Source organism: Sebastes fasciatus, chromosome 24 (assembly GCF_043250625.1).
Source record: "Sebastes fasciatus isolate fSebFas1 chromosome 24, fSebFas1.pri, whole genome shotgun sequence".
Taxonomy (NCBI): domain Eukaryota; kingdom Metazoa; phylum Chordata; class Actinopteri; order Perciformes; family Sebastidae; genus Sebastes; species Sebastes fasciatus.
The window spans coordinates 7,692,281-7,711,107 of record NC_133818.1 but is presented as its reverse complement, the minus strand read 5'-3'; the positions used below and the strand labels follow the sequence as shown (position 1 = coordinate 7,711,107).

The window sequence follows — 18,827 nt, the reverse complement described above, 5'->3', positions numbered from 1 at the left end:
ATACAGATGTTGCTTGCAGAAATCTCACTCTTTTTTTGGGGATGATTTTAACTGCAGACTTCATGGCATCACAGCTGATTGGAAGAGAGCTACAAAGCTTATGAAAGGCTGAGGCATAATAAAACTCGTTGCCCTTCCTTGATGCCTCCATTTGTGTTAAGACCTAAAGAGCCCATTGGCTGATTAAATGCATTATTTCAACTGGCAAGACAACCGGCACACACATTACAGCCTCCTGCAGTTGGATGCTCAGTGCACCCATTACTCTGGGACAGGGTGCTGGGTCATAACAGAACAGTGATAAACATCCACACTGGGAGTTTGGGTGGGTGGAATATACATACACACAGATACAGTAACAACAAACCCATTTGGAATGCATGATTCAGTGATTATATAATTGTTCTCAATATTTTTTTTTCCCTCTCTGGAGTTCTGTGAGCATCCTGAAACATTTTAAACTAGGGCTGTCAATGATAATAACGCCTTAACACAGAATCGTTTTAACGCCACTAATTTCTTTAACACATTAATCGATATTTCTGAGGTTGTAGCAGGCTCAGTTTTAAAGCTAGAATGAAGATACTGGCATCATATGAATCTAGAAAACCTAAGGAATCCATTGGGACCAACCACGTCATACTAGCTTTTTGCAAAGGAGTAAATAATGCACCAAACTTATGCTAAATTTTGGTGAGGAAACACTGGCATGGCCATTTTCACAGGGGTCCCTTGACCTCTGACCTCAAGGTATATGAATGTAAATGGGTTCTATGGGTACCCACGAGTCTCCCCTTTACAGACATGCCCTCTTTATGATAATCACATGCAGTTTGGGGCAAGTCATAGTCAAGTCAGCACACTGACACACTGACAGCTGCTGTTGTTATGATTTGAGCATATTTTTTTATGCTAAATGCAGTACCTATGAGGGTTTCTGGACAATATTTGTCATTGTTTTGTGTTGGTAATTGATTTCCTATAAGAAATATATACATACATTTGCAAAAAACAAGCATATTTGTCCACTCCCATGTTGATAAGAGTCAGAAATACTTGACAAATCTCCCTTTAAGGTACATTTTGAACAGATTAATCACGATTAAATATTCTAATCCATAGACAGCCCTATTTTAAAAATGCACAAATCAGGTTTGTTTAGGTTCATTTCTTGTTGCACCACAATAAACCATGAATGTTTTTTTTTTTCCATATTGGCATCAGAAAAAATAAATAAAAATCCATGTCAAAAGCTGCGGACACTGTGCCATCCCATAGGCCACCAATGCTGGGCGACCGCACACATTTCTTGGCTATGAATCACATCCCCCTGCTACATGTATGACACATCCACAGTTACACTCGCTTCCAGGACTCCTCATCTCCCAAATGGTGCCTTCTGTTCTCATTCTGGGCTCCAACAAAAGAAGGACCCTGAGCAGGCCTCGTTTCATTTTCCAGTTTTTTGTTTTTTTTGTGTGCAAAAAAGGCAGCTGGCACCTCGCTGATATTACAGCAAATGACTGAAAAATACACTTATTTTAGCAGATCTTATTATAAATTCGCATTAATCCAAATAATTCAGGAAACAAGGGGGGCAGATTAACACTGACGTGGCCTCTCCAGAGAGATCCCTGCCTGTCTCAGTTCGGGAACATTGAATTCCTAAACGCTCGCTGCACGCTGAAAATGGTGGCACAGTGCATCCTTTGCATTTTTATAGGCCTGCTTTGCATATTGGATTTAAGTGGGTCAAGTGAAGAGTAACTTAAAGTCCAACTGAAATGAAAATGCTTTTCTTTTTGTCTGCTACAACATATATATTTTTTGGTGTCATGATGGCGACCCCTTGTTTGGCATTAATTTCGTCTGCAAAGATGAATTAATTACAACTGCTACACAACACAAGAGCTACAACAACCCACGTTAGCTTTCAGGCTAAAGTCTCCCTCTTATCCAAACATGAACACACGTCATGTCCTGCACCGAGCCACCAAACGAACATTCACTGGGGGGAGATTAGCTAATTAGCTGCTCAGCTGCAGCAGTTTAAACAGCATGTAAACGTACCTGCAAATGTCACACCACTCCATTTAGATGCTGGTGTGGTTCCTACTCTTTTTAATACTAGTAACAACACGCTGTCTGCCCGTGATACGTAGGCTTACAGGGCATGCTTGTGTGTCTGATTCCCTAAGGTGGAGCTGCAACGAATAACCGATTAGCTGTCAACTATTGAATTAATCACCAACTATTTTGATAATTTATTGGATTGAGCATTTTTTTTAAGGAAAACAAAGTCCAAATTGTCTGATTCCAGCTATTTAAATGTGAATATTTTCTGGTTTCTTTACTCCTCTGTGACAGTAAACTGAATATCTTTGAGCTGTGCACAAAACAAGACATTTTAGGACGTCATCTTGGGCTTTTTGGAAACACTGATTGACACAATTTTCTGACATTTTAGAGACCAAACAACTAATCGATTAATCAAGAAAATAATCAGATTAATCGAATATGAAAACAATCATTAGTTGCAGCCCTACTGTCAGTCAAACAAAGACATTCCTCTCAAGGCAGCTGAGACGAAAAGGAGCATTTGTGATATTTCCCCCAAAAATACCTTTTTTCTTCCTTTTTTAATAATAAGAAACTATTAACAATACATTAAAAAAAGAAAAAACATTTTTTTGACAACAAAAAGACTTGATGTGATTTCAGTTGGACTTTAACAAAAATCAAAACAAGCGCTTAAAAGATTAAAAAAAACATGCAGCGTTTTCAACATATTCTCGTAATATCCTTGAAAGATGTTCACTTATGAAACCAATTAAAAAAAGATTAGAAAGAAAGAGAACCCCTTAATCCAGCAGTTTCAATCAGTGTCAAAGTTCATACCCAATGACTGTGTCAGATTGCTAAAACAGCATTTAATTTCAACTCCAATATATAAATGATCATAACATGGGTTGCAAGGCGGCAAAGTGGACGCCGTTGTCGTGGCGTAATTGCAAAGGGACATCCTCAGATAATGCTCATTGATTGAAACCCATTGATTCCAAAACTAACTGAGACACTAGCTGCCCCTTAGAGTGAGGCACATACACTATATATCTTTATCTGCTTTGATTGAGTCCACAAGGTGGCCAATTCTTACCAGCCAATGGATTGCCATTTTGATTTCAAAATCCCTTTTAGCCTTCTTTTCAAGTACTCCAATTTCTGAATGTTAAAACATATTGGACCAAACCCAAATGGCCTCCTTCACATCATAACCAACCAGCCTTAATTTTCCTCATAAGCACATTATATGAACCTGACATCATGTTTATTTGATGACAATAACATAGTTTGGTCAATATAGTGCAATAAGTGCAAAGCAATCGAAACAAATAAAGTCGATAAGGGATAGAGAATCTGCGAACGCTCGTATAAAAATAGGTGTTACATTGATTAAAATATCAGTATTACACAACAGAATTAATACTTCAAATATCATTTATGAATTTTGTTCTACATATTAAGAATGAATACCCATATCCATTTTTAATATAATAATCTCCTTTATGAGAGCTCATTGAAGGCTAACCCGCCTTCCAATTCCAAAAAGTGCAGAAAGCATACAAAGACACTTTTTTTTTCTTCATCTTCTTCAAATGACGCAGTCTTTTTTTTTTTTAACATTGGGGGTGTGCCACTTTCCAAAAAAAAAAAGAGCCACTTTTACAATGCAGAGCTACAGTAAATGAAACTACAAACATAAGCCTTTTTTTCCAGAGGATCATGGAGTAATGATGACACAGGTAATATTGATGTAGAATCAAAAAGTTTTGAAAAGACATGGCAGATTATATCAATAAATACTTACTTTACAGACTACAGCAGAAAATAGTCCTACACAGTTTCGATGATCTGCTGTACAGTGTTTTTGTCCGGGAGTGATTTTTATAAACATTTCTTTTTCTGATTCACAATATACCTTATGTATGGTTATATTCCTGAAAATGAAGTTGGGTAAGATTTACCTGTACACTTACATTTTTGTGTGTTATTCGATCTTCACCATAGAAAAATAGATTTTGCATCATCAGTTAAGCAATTTTTGTTCATCCGTGTTTCAGAAAGCTGTATCCATTCCTGTAATGTCATGTTTCAGAAATAAGAATAAGATTGTTCGGCACACCCCGTTTAAACTCCTTTTGCTTGCTGTGCCAACCAAGGCACCCTATAAAGTGTTTCAAGAAGGGTCAAGAGAGAAAACGCTTCATTACATTACTGATTCTGTTGCTCAGAACTGGCTAAAGGTGGTCTGTTTCTCAAGAACTTCGAGGTAATCGGGCTCGGACTGCAGTTTAGCTTTTAGCTCCAAGTACTCGTTTCTGTTGGGCTCGACATAAACAGTACTGGGCGCCGTGCCATAGAGCACTGTTTCTCTTATCCTCTCCGGGTGCAAGAATTGACGTCTGACATCAAAATTTGGGTTGTACGTGTACGACACAGGCCCTGTGTACTTGTACTCTAAATTGGCGCCTGCCGGGATGGACGGGATTGAAGGATGTTGGGGCTGCTTATCGTGATCAAGGATGGCTCTGAAGAAATGGTCTGCATCCGGGACAGGGGAGGGGTTCTCACGTGGCTCGATGGTGCTAACGCTGTACGTAGGGCTCCTCATCGTACTGCTATCCCTCTCGTCATCCGGGGTACTCCTGTACGTCACCTTGAGCTCATGGAGGTCACGGTAATCCTCCACTGTGTTGCCTTCTCGTGACCTGTAAATGGGGTTTTTGCACATGTGCCCCATGGGATGGGGGATGTACTCGTAGACGTGCCCGACTGGGGCCTTCACTTTTGGGCCGGAGCGGTTGCTGTAGAGGCTGTACTGCAAGTTAAAAGAGCTGACGTCTGAGTTGTTGGTGCTAGTGCGGTCGCTCTGGGACTTTTTGCGCTTTTTCATCACCACAACGAAGAGCCCTGCGGCCACAAAGACGGACATGATGAAAACGAGCAGGAGGCTGAGGATGAGGACAGAGAGGGGGACGGTGCTGCTGGGGTTGTTGAACTTCTGCGGGGCATCCGTGGTCACAACACGGTCGTCCATGGGCTCCTCCGTAGGGGGCGTTGGCGAGACGTAAGCGTCATAGTAGTCCGGGCAGAGCTGCTCCGACTGGATAGTGCACACGTCCGTTCCCGTATGGCGCCTCGGCGTCTCGCACATGACCTCGTTCACCATGGTGCCCGCGCTGAGCTGCTCCAGCCATATCTTCATTCCCACGATGTCGCAGGAGCAGTCCCAGGGGTTCTCAAACAGATCTATCTGCACCAGAACTTTGAGTTGATCTAAAACGCCACTCACAGGCAGGTTTTGGAAGCTGTTGCTGCGCAGGTTAAGCCTAGACAGGGTGAGGCTGGAAAAGATGCCCACGGGTAAGGTTTTCAGGAGGTTGTTGTTGAGGAAAAGCAGCTGGAGATTGGGGAGGTAGCGGAACGTGCCCGCTTCGACCTCCTTGATTTTGTTGTACTCTAAATAAAGATACTGCAAGTTCTGCAAACCAAAAAACATCTCTCCTGTAAGCCTGTCCATGAGATTACCGTTTAAATACAGCCTACGCAGCATGGTTAAATCCCCAAAAGCCCGGTCGTGGATCAGACTTATCCTGTTGTTCCCCAGGTGAAGCAAATCCAATCCAACGGCGTCCACGAAATCTGATCTCCGCACAACAGGGATGTAATTTCCAGTGAGAAATATTTTTTTAGGATTGTATGGCTTGGGTTTCAGATCAGAAATGCTTTCAATTTTTCTCTCTTGGCAGTTGACGGTCAGCCCGATCTCAGCTATCTGCAGGTTGCACGTACAGGCAGAGGGGCAGTCCAAAGGCACAGGAGATTTGGTCTGAATAGCGATGATGGGGATTGATATTCGGGGAGTGGGCTTTCCCCTAGTTTTGTTAAATCGCCATGTGCTCTTGGTAGGCCTGGTGGAGTACCTAACAGCCGAGGAGGTGGCGGAGGCGGTGACCGCACTAGGTATGGTCTGGTAATATCCATTGGTGCTGCTAGGGGGTGCAGGCCTGTTTGTTTCTTCCAGGGGCCTTCTTGGGCAGAGTTCCTGCTTCGACACCTCATCCAGGTCCCTACCGTGGAGCCTGAACGGCGTCTCGCACACCACCTCTCCCACCAGAGCCGTGTAGGATATGCTCTCCAGCCAAGCCTTCAGAGCGATCAGCTCGCAGGAGCAATTCCACGGGTTCTCCTCAAGTTGTAATTCCACGACTTTGTCCATGTGCTCCAGGAGGCCGATGTAGGGGAACATCTTTAGCCGGTTCCCCCTCAGGTCCAAGTGCGTAAGGGGGACATTCCGGAAGATGTTGGTGGGCAGGGCGGAGAGCAGGTTGTCGTTCAAAATCATCACCGTCAGTTGGTGCAGTTTGCTCAAGGAGCTGGGCTCTATATTGATGATGTAGTTATAATCAATCTGAAGGTATTCCAAAGTCTCCAGTCCCGCAAAGGTGTCATCCCTCATGACTTCTATCTTGTTGTTATTCAGGTGCAACCGTTTTAATCCCTGGAGTCCATTGAAGGCACCCGACTCTATCTCCGAGATGTCATTGTTCCCCAAGTGCAGGATGGTCACCCCAGTGTAATTGATGAAATCGTTGACTGACAGCTTCTTCAGGAGGTTCCCCGTCAGCAGTAGATGGTACACGGAGAAGTGGACGGGGCTGATCTCCGTCAGCCGGATGATGCCCCGGTTCTCGCAGCTCACCGTCAGGACCCCTTCCTTCTCCTCGCACGTGCACAGGTTCCGGCAGATCTCCCCATAATTGTCATACATCTCGACCAGCCTCAGAGATGATGCAATCAGAAGGATTATTTTTAGGATCCAGATATGCATTTTGTCCTGGGAGAGGGTGCCCCAGCCAGCTCACTCAAGTGCGGTGCCAGTATGAAGTGTCATCTAAGGGAAGGGAAAGAAAAGGATGGGTTGTGTTTTTACACAGCATGGAAAATACATACACAGCATATATATATACATAGGATGGATACTTGATGAACAAGTATCCATAACAAACAGGCCTATTAATGTGCATTATGTAGATGTCTGCATTGTTTTTTTGAGGGTGTCAGAGAACAAGCGACCTGGATGAATCTTTAATAATCAACTTGATGACACAACTACCCCTCTGGTGGATGGCCACTGCGCATTTTTGATAGCTCGCCTGAATTCCAATCCATCTTGGGAGGGGGAAAGAAAAAAAGCTTCACCATCCACCGTGTGCAGACTGATAGATGTGGTCATTTACTAATTCAACCCCTTGAGAATTTCCACCAAAATGACGAATTTTATGACGCATAGTGTGTGTTTTCTTTTTTTTTATCTTTCCAACAAACTAACATTGAAATCCTCCAAGATGCCAACTCCTACATCCTATCTCATAAAGATTTCTCACTCACCCCTCACATACCCGACGACTTGAGGGGGAAACTGAGGGCTCCCTTCTCTCCACCTCCATCCAAACAACATGAGGATTTATATTATGATTATCAAAATGCTCTCATAAAGGAATCGGCTGAGTGAAGAAGAAGCAGTCCATCTTAAAATCCGGCCTGCATGCATGCGATAGAAAAAATGTTGAATATCATCAGCCTACAAGGCGACAGTCGCAGCCTTTCTTCTGCCCACGGGCGAGAAAAAAAGACACGAGAGGAGTTGATCAAAGGCGAATAAGCAAGTGGTGTTGATCTCATGGCGGATCCAAATAGCATTTTGACGGAAGGGGGGGGTAAATAATTGTATAATCAAGTATTCTGTATGGCATCTGCTATATAGAAGGTTACAGATATCTCTCTCTCTTTCTCTCCATCTCTCTCTCTCTCTCTCTCTCTCTCTCTCCGCGTGAGCGCGCACACGCACGCACACACACACATCCAGTGTTTGTGTGCGCTCCTCGAAAAAAGACACCACAAAAAAGCCTATAAATCTGCCTAAATATGCGGATTTATTTTTAAAAAACACACAAGAATCGAAGTGGTGCATCCACTTTCATGTTTTTTTTTCTTTTCCTATTTGATAACATGAAGAAATGCACATCGAATATAGAATATAGAATGTGGAGAACTTGGAATCCAGTGCGTCCATCTATATATACCTGTGCTGTTATTCTGGAACGAATATGTTGCTATATTGTTGCAATAAGCAGCCTGCAGACATTCAGCATCTTAAATCAGGATCAACTTCATCAATGCAACTGAGACAGATTTCAGCACCATGGACAGCTCCCCTTCATATAAAAAGAAGCACATAAGAGCAGTAGAGAGACAAATCATCATCCTCTTACCGTGCTGATGCCGGTGAACGCCAAAGCATCCCGAAAAATCCCCCGTCTTTTTCATCCAACCTTCAGTGAAAACATGGATTTTCACCAACCCGCCCTTTTCGTCGACTGTCCAAAAAAAAAAAACACCACAAAAAAAACACTTAAAGTCAAGTCTCCTCTGTGTTTAGCTCCATAAAGCACAGCATCTAGAAGACATAATACACAGTCTCATTCAGGCCAATAACGTGACAGCCCGCGCGTCGAAACGGGCTCCTGATGTATTCTCCAAATCAGCAGCAGCATCATCTCGGAAAAAGAGCCAAAACCAAAGTTCGAGCATTGTGCGACTAAAAAAGCACACAGTAATCCCACATCAGACGCGACTTGCCGCATGCATTTTAACTGTGACTTTCATCCATGCGCACTGCAAGCTGGAGGAGAGAAGAGAGAGATGCACGAATCCTCCAGCTCGTCTGCTGCTGCTGCTGCCAGTGGTGCAGCTTGTACCAGTTTATGTACAGATCTGTACCAAGGTCTCTTTTTTATTTCAATTGCCATGCATCGACCAGCTGTCCTCCAAGCCTTTGCATGCAGGAATCCGATCCTCCTTTTTGCTCCAGACAGTCCTGCATCGCCTCAGAAGATATCCGATGTACACACACGCACAAAAGCTTTATCTTCCCACCAACACCAACGTTTTTCAACTAGTGGAACTTGATCTCGGTTGGTGCAAAACCAGCGATGTTATGAAACAATCACAACATGATGCATGACAGGTCGAAAATCCTGTGTAAAAACGCATAAATCCCCCCAATCTCAGGACTGTCACAGTGCACGAATGAAAAGCAATTTAATGCGTGCAATACTCTTTAAGGGGGTATGGTAATGTGGAGGAGGAGGTGGGATGGAAAAGGGAGAAGGGAGGGAGTGATGGGAGGCTGGAAGAAGACCCGTAGAGGGCAGCACAATGATGAAAAAGGAAAAGCCTTGGCAGCAGGGCTTTGCAATTCAGTGTATTTCAATTCAGCAGCAACAACCATTTGATTTGTCACTCAGAGCTTTGGTTATTTTCTACTCATTTCCATGCTTTTGAGAGTCACAACTGGACATGTCGAGCTTTTTTTCTTTTATTGTTACAAGAATGACACTCATCCTGGATTCATCATTACTCAGTCTGGAGAGATATTCCTTGAGACAAGCCTTCAAATGATTGAATACATTTACTCATTAGCAGTGCATTCACATCCCCCCCCCCCCCCCCCCCCCCTCATGCTTGGCTGCTGAACAACCTGAATACCTGCAAACAAAAGAATCTTTATGTCCTCTGAATTGACTCACAATGTCCCCATGAAGATAACTTTTATATTTAAAGGTCCCATATTATGCTATTTTTCAGCTTCATTTTTGTATTTTACAATTTGACTAAAACATATTTACATGCTTTAATGTTAAAAAAAACTTTATTTTCCTCATACTGTCTGCCTGAATATGCCTGTATTTACCCTCCGTCTGAAACGCTCCGTTTTATAGCACAATGCAACGGAATTCCGTTGCTAGGCAACAGCTTGGGTCCATTTTTACTTCCTGTCAGCTGATGTCATTCACACATACACTGCAACCGGAAATAAACTGGGACATATTTATAGAATGTTTTAAAACTGTAAAACTGGTCTGAATATTGTCGATTTGTGACATCACAAATGGACAGAAATCCTGACAGCTTGTTTCTGAATACGGGCTGTGTGTATTCCTCCACGGATTGATTTCACAGTATTTATAAAGCACTTAAACCTGCTTTATAATAAAACAGAAAATCTGACTTTTTACAATATGGGACCTTTAAAGTAGCAGAGTGGGAATTAATGTTGCATCAGACAAATAAGGTCAAGCAATCATCCATTTGTACACCTCGTATCTCTTTATGGATGCTTTGGATTAAGCCTATAGTCCCGCAAATTTACAAGAGATCTGCATTGAAAGAAATGAATTCACTGCAGGATTAGGCTTAATCCAGTTTGCACCAAACACTCCAGCCTGCTAATGCTGCCATAAGTATTTGACCAAATCGTGGCTTATTTGCCCCCTTGTTGAAAGAGCAAATCAAGCCAAAGCCACGGCTGCCCTCTTTACCCTTCTTGCTGTGGGACGAGAAACTTTTGAAAAGCCTGAACAGAAAATCGAATTAAATCTAGCATATGGTGCGGCCGCCATGTCCAAAGAGATTTCCCACTTAGTCAGTATTGTGTGGTAATAAGTCAACTCTTGTGCTCTCTTTAGCATGCGGGGAAAAGCGACAATAAGCGGATGTGGCATCCGCGCCGCCTTCTCCAAACTTAGCCGCGGAGATGCATTGAATTATCTTAAAGTCTCTGTAATCGTATTAACAGTGGGGTATCCTGTGGGGACGGACAAATGGGTATCTGTGGAACTCCGGCTGGAATACAGAGATGGGGATGCAGCTCCCTCTCCCCGAAAGGGACTGTGGCTGGCTCCCCTGAGAGCCATCAAAGAGAGGAGAGTAGCTGTCCTAAATATTTTTTTTCGCCTTAAATGACTTTGTGTACTGCTGATGGAAGAGGTAGATACCCTTGGTAAAGTGGATGATGATGGCAAGTTTAGATATAACTTCAATAAAAGTTTGCTTGTATGTGCACACAAATGTTTTTTTGCTGTGCATGCAAGAACATGAATCTCTTCCCCACGCACAAAGGCTAATGGGCTCCTACAAACATGAAAGCTATTATCATAGATCAGCTGCATAAAACACATACTATTATAATCAGGCCTAGTACACATGATTAAGTCATTAACTGCAAATGAAAGTTCATGCTATGGTGAGTTTAACATGCATTTTTTGCACGAACCTGACATGTTATGAAAGATTTTTTTTTTCTTTAAGCTCATCCCTATTAGCATAATAGCTATTAAAGCTGCAGTAGGCAGATTTTTTTGGCATCATTGGGCAAAAATTCCATAATAACCTTTCAGCATATTGTAATTCAAGTGCTCTTTTAAAGAGACTTCTGCACCTTCTCATGGCTCTGTTTTCAGGCTTTAAAAAAAACCCGCTGGTGGGCGGTGCTTGGTGTTTCCTCAACTGTTCTCAACGTGGTTGCCGGGTCACAAACTTTCTCATTTTAGAGCTAAATAGTACACTACATGATGTGTCTGAACACATTTGAGGCGAGAAATAGGCATTAAAGTAACAGAATATTGAATAATATTTGATCAACGCTGCCTAGTTTGACCGTTTGATTGGAGTTTGATTGGCTACAGCTCGGCTCTGATTGGTTGTTTTCCTCCGGTCTTTGAAATACTTTTTTATAAAACTTTTTTTAATCATATTTGCTCCATTTCTATCCACTGCTGCTTTAAGAAGTGCAAAGCCTATTGCACCTAGAGTCAACTCGTTGAAATCCATTCAATTTTTAACATATTTTAGCTGTATTTTATGTTGGCATAAGTTTTGCCGGCGCATTGGCACGGTTTGGTGCCGTTGGCACGGCAACTGCTGGCGCGCCGGTGCCAGACAAGCATTATGAATCAGAACAAAGGTTTAGTCCAGGTACTGCAATTAGAGTGAGCTCCATCTTCACATAATATGCTCCTCAGGAATCGAGAGTAAACCCTTTGTCCTCTTTTGACACTGGGAAAATATATAATGTGCTTTAATGTCATTCAAAGCAGGGTAGTACACTGTGAGCACGGACTTTCCTCAGCATAATTCAATCCTAATATGCTGAATTAGTTGCGACGGCATTCTTATCCAAGTTGGGAGTTGTGTTGTCTGTGATATCAAAGAGAAAAGCCTTCTGGTAGACAGGCGGTGAGCAAAAAGCAGTGGGCAGGGGAAATAATGGAATGTGTCTAAAAGAAAACGTCTCAGTGGGGATAAACAATGCAGCGCCATTGGTTGTTTTTGTAATTTATTTGACAATGGCATATTTAGAACACATCTTCCTGAAATTACATTTAATTTTACAGTTCTGCTTGATGAATGGAGTTCAGTATGAGGGCTTAGTGTGCACCCGGTTAACGTGTACTCATACAGCGGTTCGCATGTATTTTGGGAAAAGTTAGTCCTAATTTTTTGAGCATTTTCCTAAGTGCATATTCCACTCGTTACATGCATATAGTATTTTCAAAATAAACCTCTGTCTGCACAGGAAACAACTTGTTTAGGTAATAAAACTACTTAGTTAGGTTTAGGAAAAGATCGTGGTTTGGGTTAAAACATGTTCTGAAGAGGCGTTACTTGAGTACAGAAGTTACACAGTAAGAAATGCTGGGTGGAAAACAACCCAATTTGGGTAGTTTTTAACAACATCGTTGGATAACTATTGGACTAACTAAATGCTGAATAAATCTAACTCATCATTGAACCCAAAATATTGGTTTATATTTCCTTCATGAATGGGTTATTATTATTTTCACGTTTCTTTACAGTAAAATCTGTAAAAAATGTTATTTAAATAGACTGTACATAAAATAATTTGGCCTAATCTAAAATATATTTCAGATTTGGTCATGCAAATCATAAATACTTGCGATAATAAACACAAAGAGAAACCTGTTGGAGTTACTCCACTATATTTGTTCCAACCTATGTTCGAGAGAAAGAAAAGAAACAATGATGGCTTTTTTTACTATCAAAAAATAAGTTGTATACTGCATTGGTAACATCTGGTATACATCCAAGTAACATCTAATGACAGCTGATGAACTTTAATAAGCTTTGCTACAAAATACTTAATTTGAAGTACAGTTATTTCTAACACAAACAGGTGGGGTTCTGTATGTAGCATTAGTAGACATTTGGATAACTGGCTAAAAGGCTAACACTAAGGTTAGTCATAGCTATGCAATAGGAAAACATCAGAAGAATCTGGCCTTAAATGTATGTCTGACTCAAACCAGCAGGGGGATATCTAGGAGAGATTGGTTTAAGTTGGTGCTTCTGCCATTGGTATATTTTACCTTTTGTTGCATTAACTTACCTAACTCACCTAGATGACTATCAGGCTACAGACTGGTATTTGTTGTCTCTACAGTAATGACTTAGTAGGTATAGAAGCTGATAGAAACCTTTCTTCAATTGCGTTGGGAGACTGTTGTTGGAAAGGACTCAAAAAGACTGCTTGTTGACAAAAGAAGTCCAATTGACGCCCGCAGTTAACCCAGCACTTGGGTTGAAATGACCCAGCAGGCTCAACCCAGCGTTTGGGTAGATAAAATAACCCAGACCTCCTTCCTACGTGGCATTTGTCGCTCTTCATATTTCCTGGTTCGCGATTACATGGATTACATACAAATTTATTTTGTGGGATGTATACGAATTATAGTGCATTACTTTTCGTTTATGGTGTTTGAGAACAGCCTGACCCAGTAAGCATGATTTCTTTTACTGAACCTTTATCCACAAGGGCCGCTTTAAAAAACCCTCATAATCCTGTCAGATTTGGGACCTGATTTTCAATGATCCGTAGTGGCATTATGTAACAATCTACTGTCTATTTATGATGATAGAAAAGCCTCAACTTTCTTACTTATGTTTGGATCATGCAGGAGGTGTATTCAAAGTTTGAACCGTCTGCCATAATGGAAGGCAAATTCTTTTGTGATTAGAGATCCTGACACGCATTGTGCTATGATTAACTTGTGTGGTCTCATCTGGCTCGTGCGTCCAGAGGCCAATTGGTGCTGCTAGCAATTTCCGTCATCACCCAGCCAGGTCCAGAACAGGTCTCCGGGGGCCAGGATCCATTCAAAATGCTGATAATGTGGAATTATAAAACTGTTTTTGACAGTGCAATCCAACGGGCGCATCGCCTCCGTCGATAACAAGATGCAGCGGAATTATTACGGGGAAAATTCCTGTGTGAGATATTGCTTTACATAAACAACGACTAAAACCCTGGAAGCGCCATTTGGCCCTGTAATGGAATGAAGGCTAATGAGACAACCAAGGACGGATGGGATGGGAGACTGAAAGCGTTCTATTGCTATGTGCTGGTGTCACTCCACCAATCATGCCGCTAAATGGATTCGGCCCTTGCAGTGCCACATTTAATGCAACTATCATGAAACCAATATGCACATATTAGCTGTATTTCAGTGTGACAACTATATTTAACATAAACAAATAAATATGAATTATCTGTAACTTAGAATGTGTCTACTGGTAAATGATAGCGTCTAATCATGTAGACAGTCCAGATTTGATAAAAGCTTTTATTTATTCATGCAGCAGTTTATTTGAGATGATTAGAGGTGGAACGTGTACATACTAAAGAGTATCACCATGATTAACTCATAATTCTCTAGCAAACAGAACAAATGTTATTTATTGGCCTAATCTGTCCTACTTTTACTGCATCACCAACAAGTGTTTTATTCTGTCAAAATATGTTTGCGATGATGTTATTTTGAGAGTCCCTCTTTTTCCTAAAAGTTGTGCATCCCATCACAAGAATAAAATACTAGTACAGTTCTATTATTGTATCAACATTTAGTCTTTATTCTTTAAGAGAATGATCTTTTATAGTAGAAAATATGACTAATAAATCCAAGTCTTTGCAGTTATTATTTTGTTATTTGTTTTCTATAAAATGTAATGTGTTTCCATCATGCACTGAGCTCTTGCAGTCAGTGGAGAACAACTGGGATGCCCGGCTCTCATGTCATGAGGTTATTGTTGCCATGGCAGTTCTAATGGGACGTAAGGGAGGGCCAGTGCCCTCGTAACATTAAAGAGGACCCATTGTGCTTATTTTTAGGTGCATACTTGTATTTGTGGTTTCTACTAGAACATGTTTACATGCTTTAATGTAAAAAAAACGCATTACTTTTCTCATACCGGCTGTGCTGTAGCACTTCTTTTCACCCTCTGTCTGAAACCGCTCTGTTTAAGCCCCGCCCCCTCCCCTCTTGAAAAGCCCAGTCTGCTCTGATTGGTCAGCTGGCCCACTCTGTTGTGATTGGTTAACCAAACCAAACTCTTCGGACTCCGCTCCAGCCCAGCTTTATTTGAGGGCGTGCCGAACTAGCCACTAGGCAGGTATTATGCAAATGTGTTACTTGGTAACCTCATCGCGTTACTGAAGAAAGACTGGACTTTAAGCAAGGCGTTCCAGGCAGTTCAGGAGCAGTGTTTCTGTAGCTAACACACTAAAGGAAAGGGAAAAGGCAAAAAAGCATATTAGGTCCTCTTTAAGCTTGGTCCCACGTTTGCCCCCTTAACTGTGACAAATATTTTTGTACATTTTTCTACCCGCATTTATCCCCAGAGAGGGGAAATTGTTCTAATTCATGGGAAGTGATGAGTGAAATGTACGTTAACACTGAGTGAGTATGTTTGTGTTTATTGTAATATGTGTATCGTTAGTCATTTGGAGAACCAAATATATGGGGTGTTGGTGGTATGTAACAGTTGTTCTTAATATATTTGGTACAGCTATATTTTCATATGGCCCCACCCGAAATGGTCTAGACCCGCCAATGCTGCAATGCTGATGTCATGACGCTTGGGATCAAGTGAGACAGAAATCTATCTGGCTCAGCTAAAACAAGCCTGCTATCTTTAATGGATGAAGGAAACCATGTCATCGGACCTTTTTAAATTGTAGTAAAATACATCCAGCTATAAGAAAGACGATATTGCAACCGTGTATGGCTTTTTTGCATCAGCCCTTGATATCCATGCCGTCATGATGCTACCTGTCCACGGCACGGCCTCTAATCAAAAGCACCGGAGCTAAAGCACCGTGCATTCATCACAGCTCCGTATGATGTAGAGCTCTGGTGTGAGTTCCCACCAAAGAGCGAGAGCACAGCTGCTCTGACAGCCGTGATTGATGGTCAAAGCAGGACGAGGGGTTGCACAGGGAGCCCTTCCCTTTGTTTTTCACCGTGACTTGGCTCGAGCGAGGTAATTTAAAAATGTTGAATCGGTAACATGCAAACTTAACCAAGGGCTTTTAATGATTCGAGCTGCTGACAATGCGATAAGTGCATCCTCACTGTATCAGGGAGTGGATGGGATTGACTTATTAGCTCCCCGCGCAGAGGAACAAAAGCACCGAACCATAACCGAGTCAAGCCCATTCATTTGGCTGTAGTCAGCGAGCATGAAGGCTTTTAAGGTTATGAGTGCACTTTAGGGCTTCATGCACAGGCAACAAAGTATGCTTTTGTAAGTTTAACTGACCAAGCTGTCAGTTAATCATTCTGTCATGAAATCAATCATTAGCAAGCTAAATCCATGTCAGTGCTTTTAAGATGGCTCATTATTTAGTTCCACTCTCCAAGGGTGGATACAAGGAGCATCATCCGTATAAAGGAGCTTTGGATTGAACACTAAAGCACTGATTGCAAAGCAGTGTTCTGCTTAGAAAACTACTTGTGACCGAGCCATTTGTGACAGTCGTTGCAATGATAAACACGTAAATGGTTAGAATATGGATTGAATTTGAATCGCAGCAAAGCAAGGGTATCGTGCCGTGCAGCGAGAACGATCTCCTTAAAGCTGGGGGATGCAAACCCGGCAATGCGATTCTAATGTGGGCAGAGCATATTTACAGATTGTGGCTCGATAGGAGGTCCAAATCAGGAATGTACATTAACTACAAGATAGCTGTAGAACAAAAAAACATAACATAGTGTTACTATATCATAAAATAACTGAAACCCAAAGAGAGTAAAGTCAAATGGTTAAAGAAAAGGCATCATCCACTCTCTCCAAACGATGAAGTCAATAAAGTGCCAGAAAAGCAAAACACACACACACCATTAGATAAATGAGAATCCTCCCAATCAAGTCACAAATGCAACGCTCTACTTTTGGTCTGTGCGTGCCTCTCTGAAGAGCTTCCACGAAATCCAAAGTGAGCAGCGCTGACTGCCACTTCACGGAAGCCCTTCAGGGTATAAAACAACAACAGGTGAAAGAGGTGGATGTGAGGTCACAAATGTCGATCTACACAAGCTGGCAGGCTCCCTTTTTTTTAATACTCATTTATCTAAACATGCACTGACTGCGGCTATTTTCTGCACACACGCGTTATTTGCACACTACAGAAATGTATTCATATGAAAGAAAAGAGGTAGAGCATGAATTGAAAAGGCTTTACAGACTCATGATTTTTTAAGATGAACTTTGTCATGCTGCTACAGTACATCAGGGGCAAAGTTCATTGATGCACATTGTATGCCCTGCAATGCTTAAATAAGATTTTACTTTTCTTCTTTTTTTTTTCCAGCTCCGGCTAATCATTTTGACTGCACTTTCTTCCATTTCAAATTAAAAATCTCCGCTGGATTTTAATCTTTGAGTGAACAAGCAAGGGAAAGAGGGGGCGAGGCTTGCCAAGCCAATTAGGCAGGCAATAATGGATTTGCAAGTCACTAGAGGAACCATTTGCCCTCTATTTAAATAGTCAAGATAATTACAGTATATTCAAAAAATACGAATGAGAATATCAGCATGTACAAATCAATTCGGCTAGCCGGTTTCTTTTATATGCCTCGAATCAGAAGTCAGACGGAGTGACAGAGAGGCCTTTGAGCACTCTCCGCCTCGACATGTCAGCGCCCTCGATGCTTCAGACTTTTCCCCTCTAACGGAGAGACAGCAGAAGAGAATCTGTTGGCTCCAACCTTCTGACTTGAACTCAAAAACTAGCAATTAGCATTGTTTAGATGCTCGACTTCCAACAACAAAAGCGCATCTTTTGGGTTCAAACTCCGAAGAAGCTTCAGGTGAAAAATCCAGCTCGTTCATGCTTTGATGATCAAACAGCTTGATGTGCCGTCTATTGTCACTTCTTCTGCCTTCGGGTTAGATCTCTCGAGCCACATTAAAGCTTTTGTGTGCACGATCCTCCTTTTTAATTCGCCCTTGTGCTGGTTTTACAGACACAGCGAGAAGTATACTGGAGGCTTCGCAGCAGCTAGTGGAGGTTGAAAGATTGTGCGGCGGCTGGGAAGGGTCTGACAGTCTGGGCACTGGATCAGTCAGTGGATTTGGGGGACTGGCGGCTGGTGGCTAAAGCTATCCCCTAGGTGCACTGACAGAGCAACTTGCTTCATACTGGAACCAGGCTCGCGAGTGTGTGCGTGTCTGTCTGTCTATGTATCTGGAATCAGGATTTGTATAGCCCCTGGTGGACTCCCTGATGGCCTAGATGGAGAGCCCAAAACAAGCTGAAGGCTCCTATGGCCTAGAAAAAATAGATTTTACACAGTCAGTGCTGTAGTGACAAGATTACACAAATACACCATATTAATACATTATTACATGTGCTTGAAACGTGCTTAAATTATATCATTTTGGCCTTTCAAAACGCTTCTTGGAAGAAACCAAAACAGTAATGGAGAAGCAAAAGGTTGAATTTCATTGGAAACACTTTATATACAGAACATATTTCTTTATGCATGTTTTTTTTTTTTTGCCAGCCACACAAAAGACACAAATCTCTCCTGCTATATTGACAGTAAGAGCAAGATACGCTTTGT

The 18,827-nt window shown here is 41.9% G+C and overlaps 1 protein-coding gene and 1 long non-coding RNA gene across 3 annotated transcripts in view; both read right to left on the bottom strand.

Annotated features, from left to right (window-relative positions):
• LOC141763043 (uncharacterized) overlaps positions 1-18,827 on the bottom strand; it is a 346,783-nt gene that overhangs the window by 298,284 nt on the left and 29,672 nt on the right. The gene's annotated exons all lie outside the window — the stretch shown is intronic.
• On the bottom strand, positions 688-11,333 carry slitrk5 (SLIT and NTRK like family member 5). Of its 2 annotated transcripts, none has more exons than XM_074627109.1 (2): positions 8,337-11,333; positions 688-6,955 (listed from the first exon to the last, which is right to left on the bottom strand). In XM_074627109.1, the coding sequence occupies exon 2, from the start codon at positions 6,890-6,892 to the stop codon at positions 4,289-4,291; it is 2,604 nt and encodes an 867-aa protein (XP_074483210.1). In that variant the 5' UTR covers positions 6,893-6,955; positions 8,337-11,333; the 3' UTR covers positions 688-4,288. The 2 variants fall into 2 exon arrangements, with proteins under 2 accessions (XP_074483210.1, XP_074483211.1); XM_074627110.1 differs by lacking the exon at positions 8,337-11,333 and adding an exon at positions 7,453-7,908.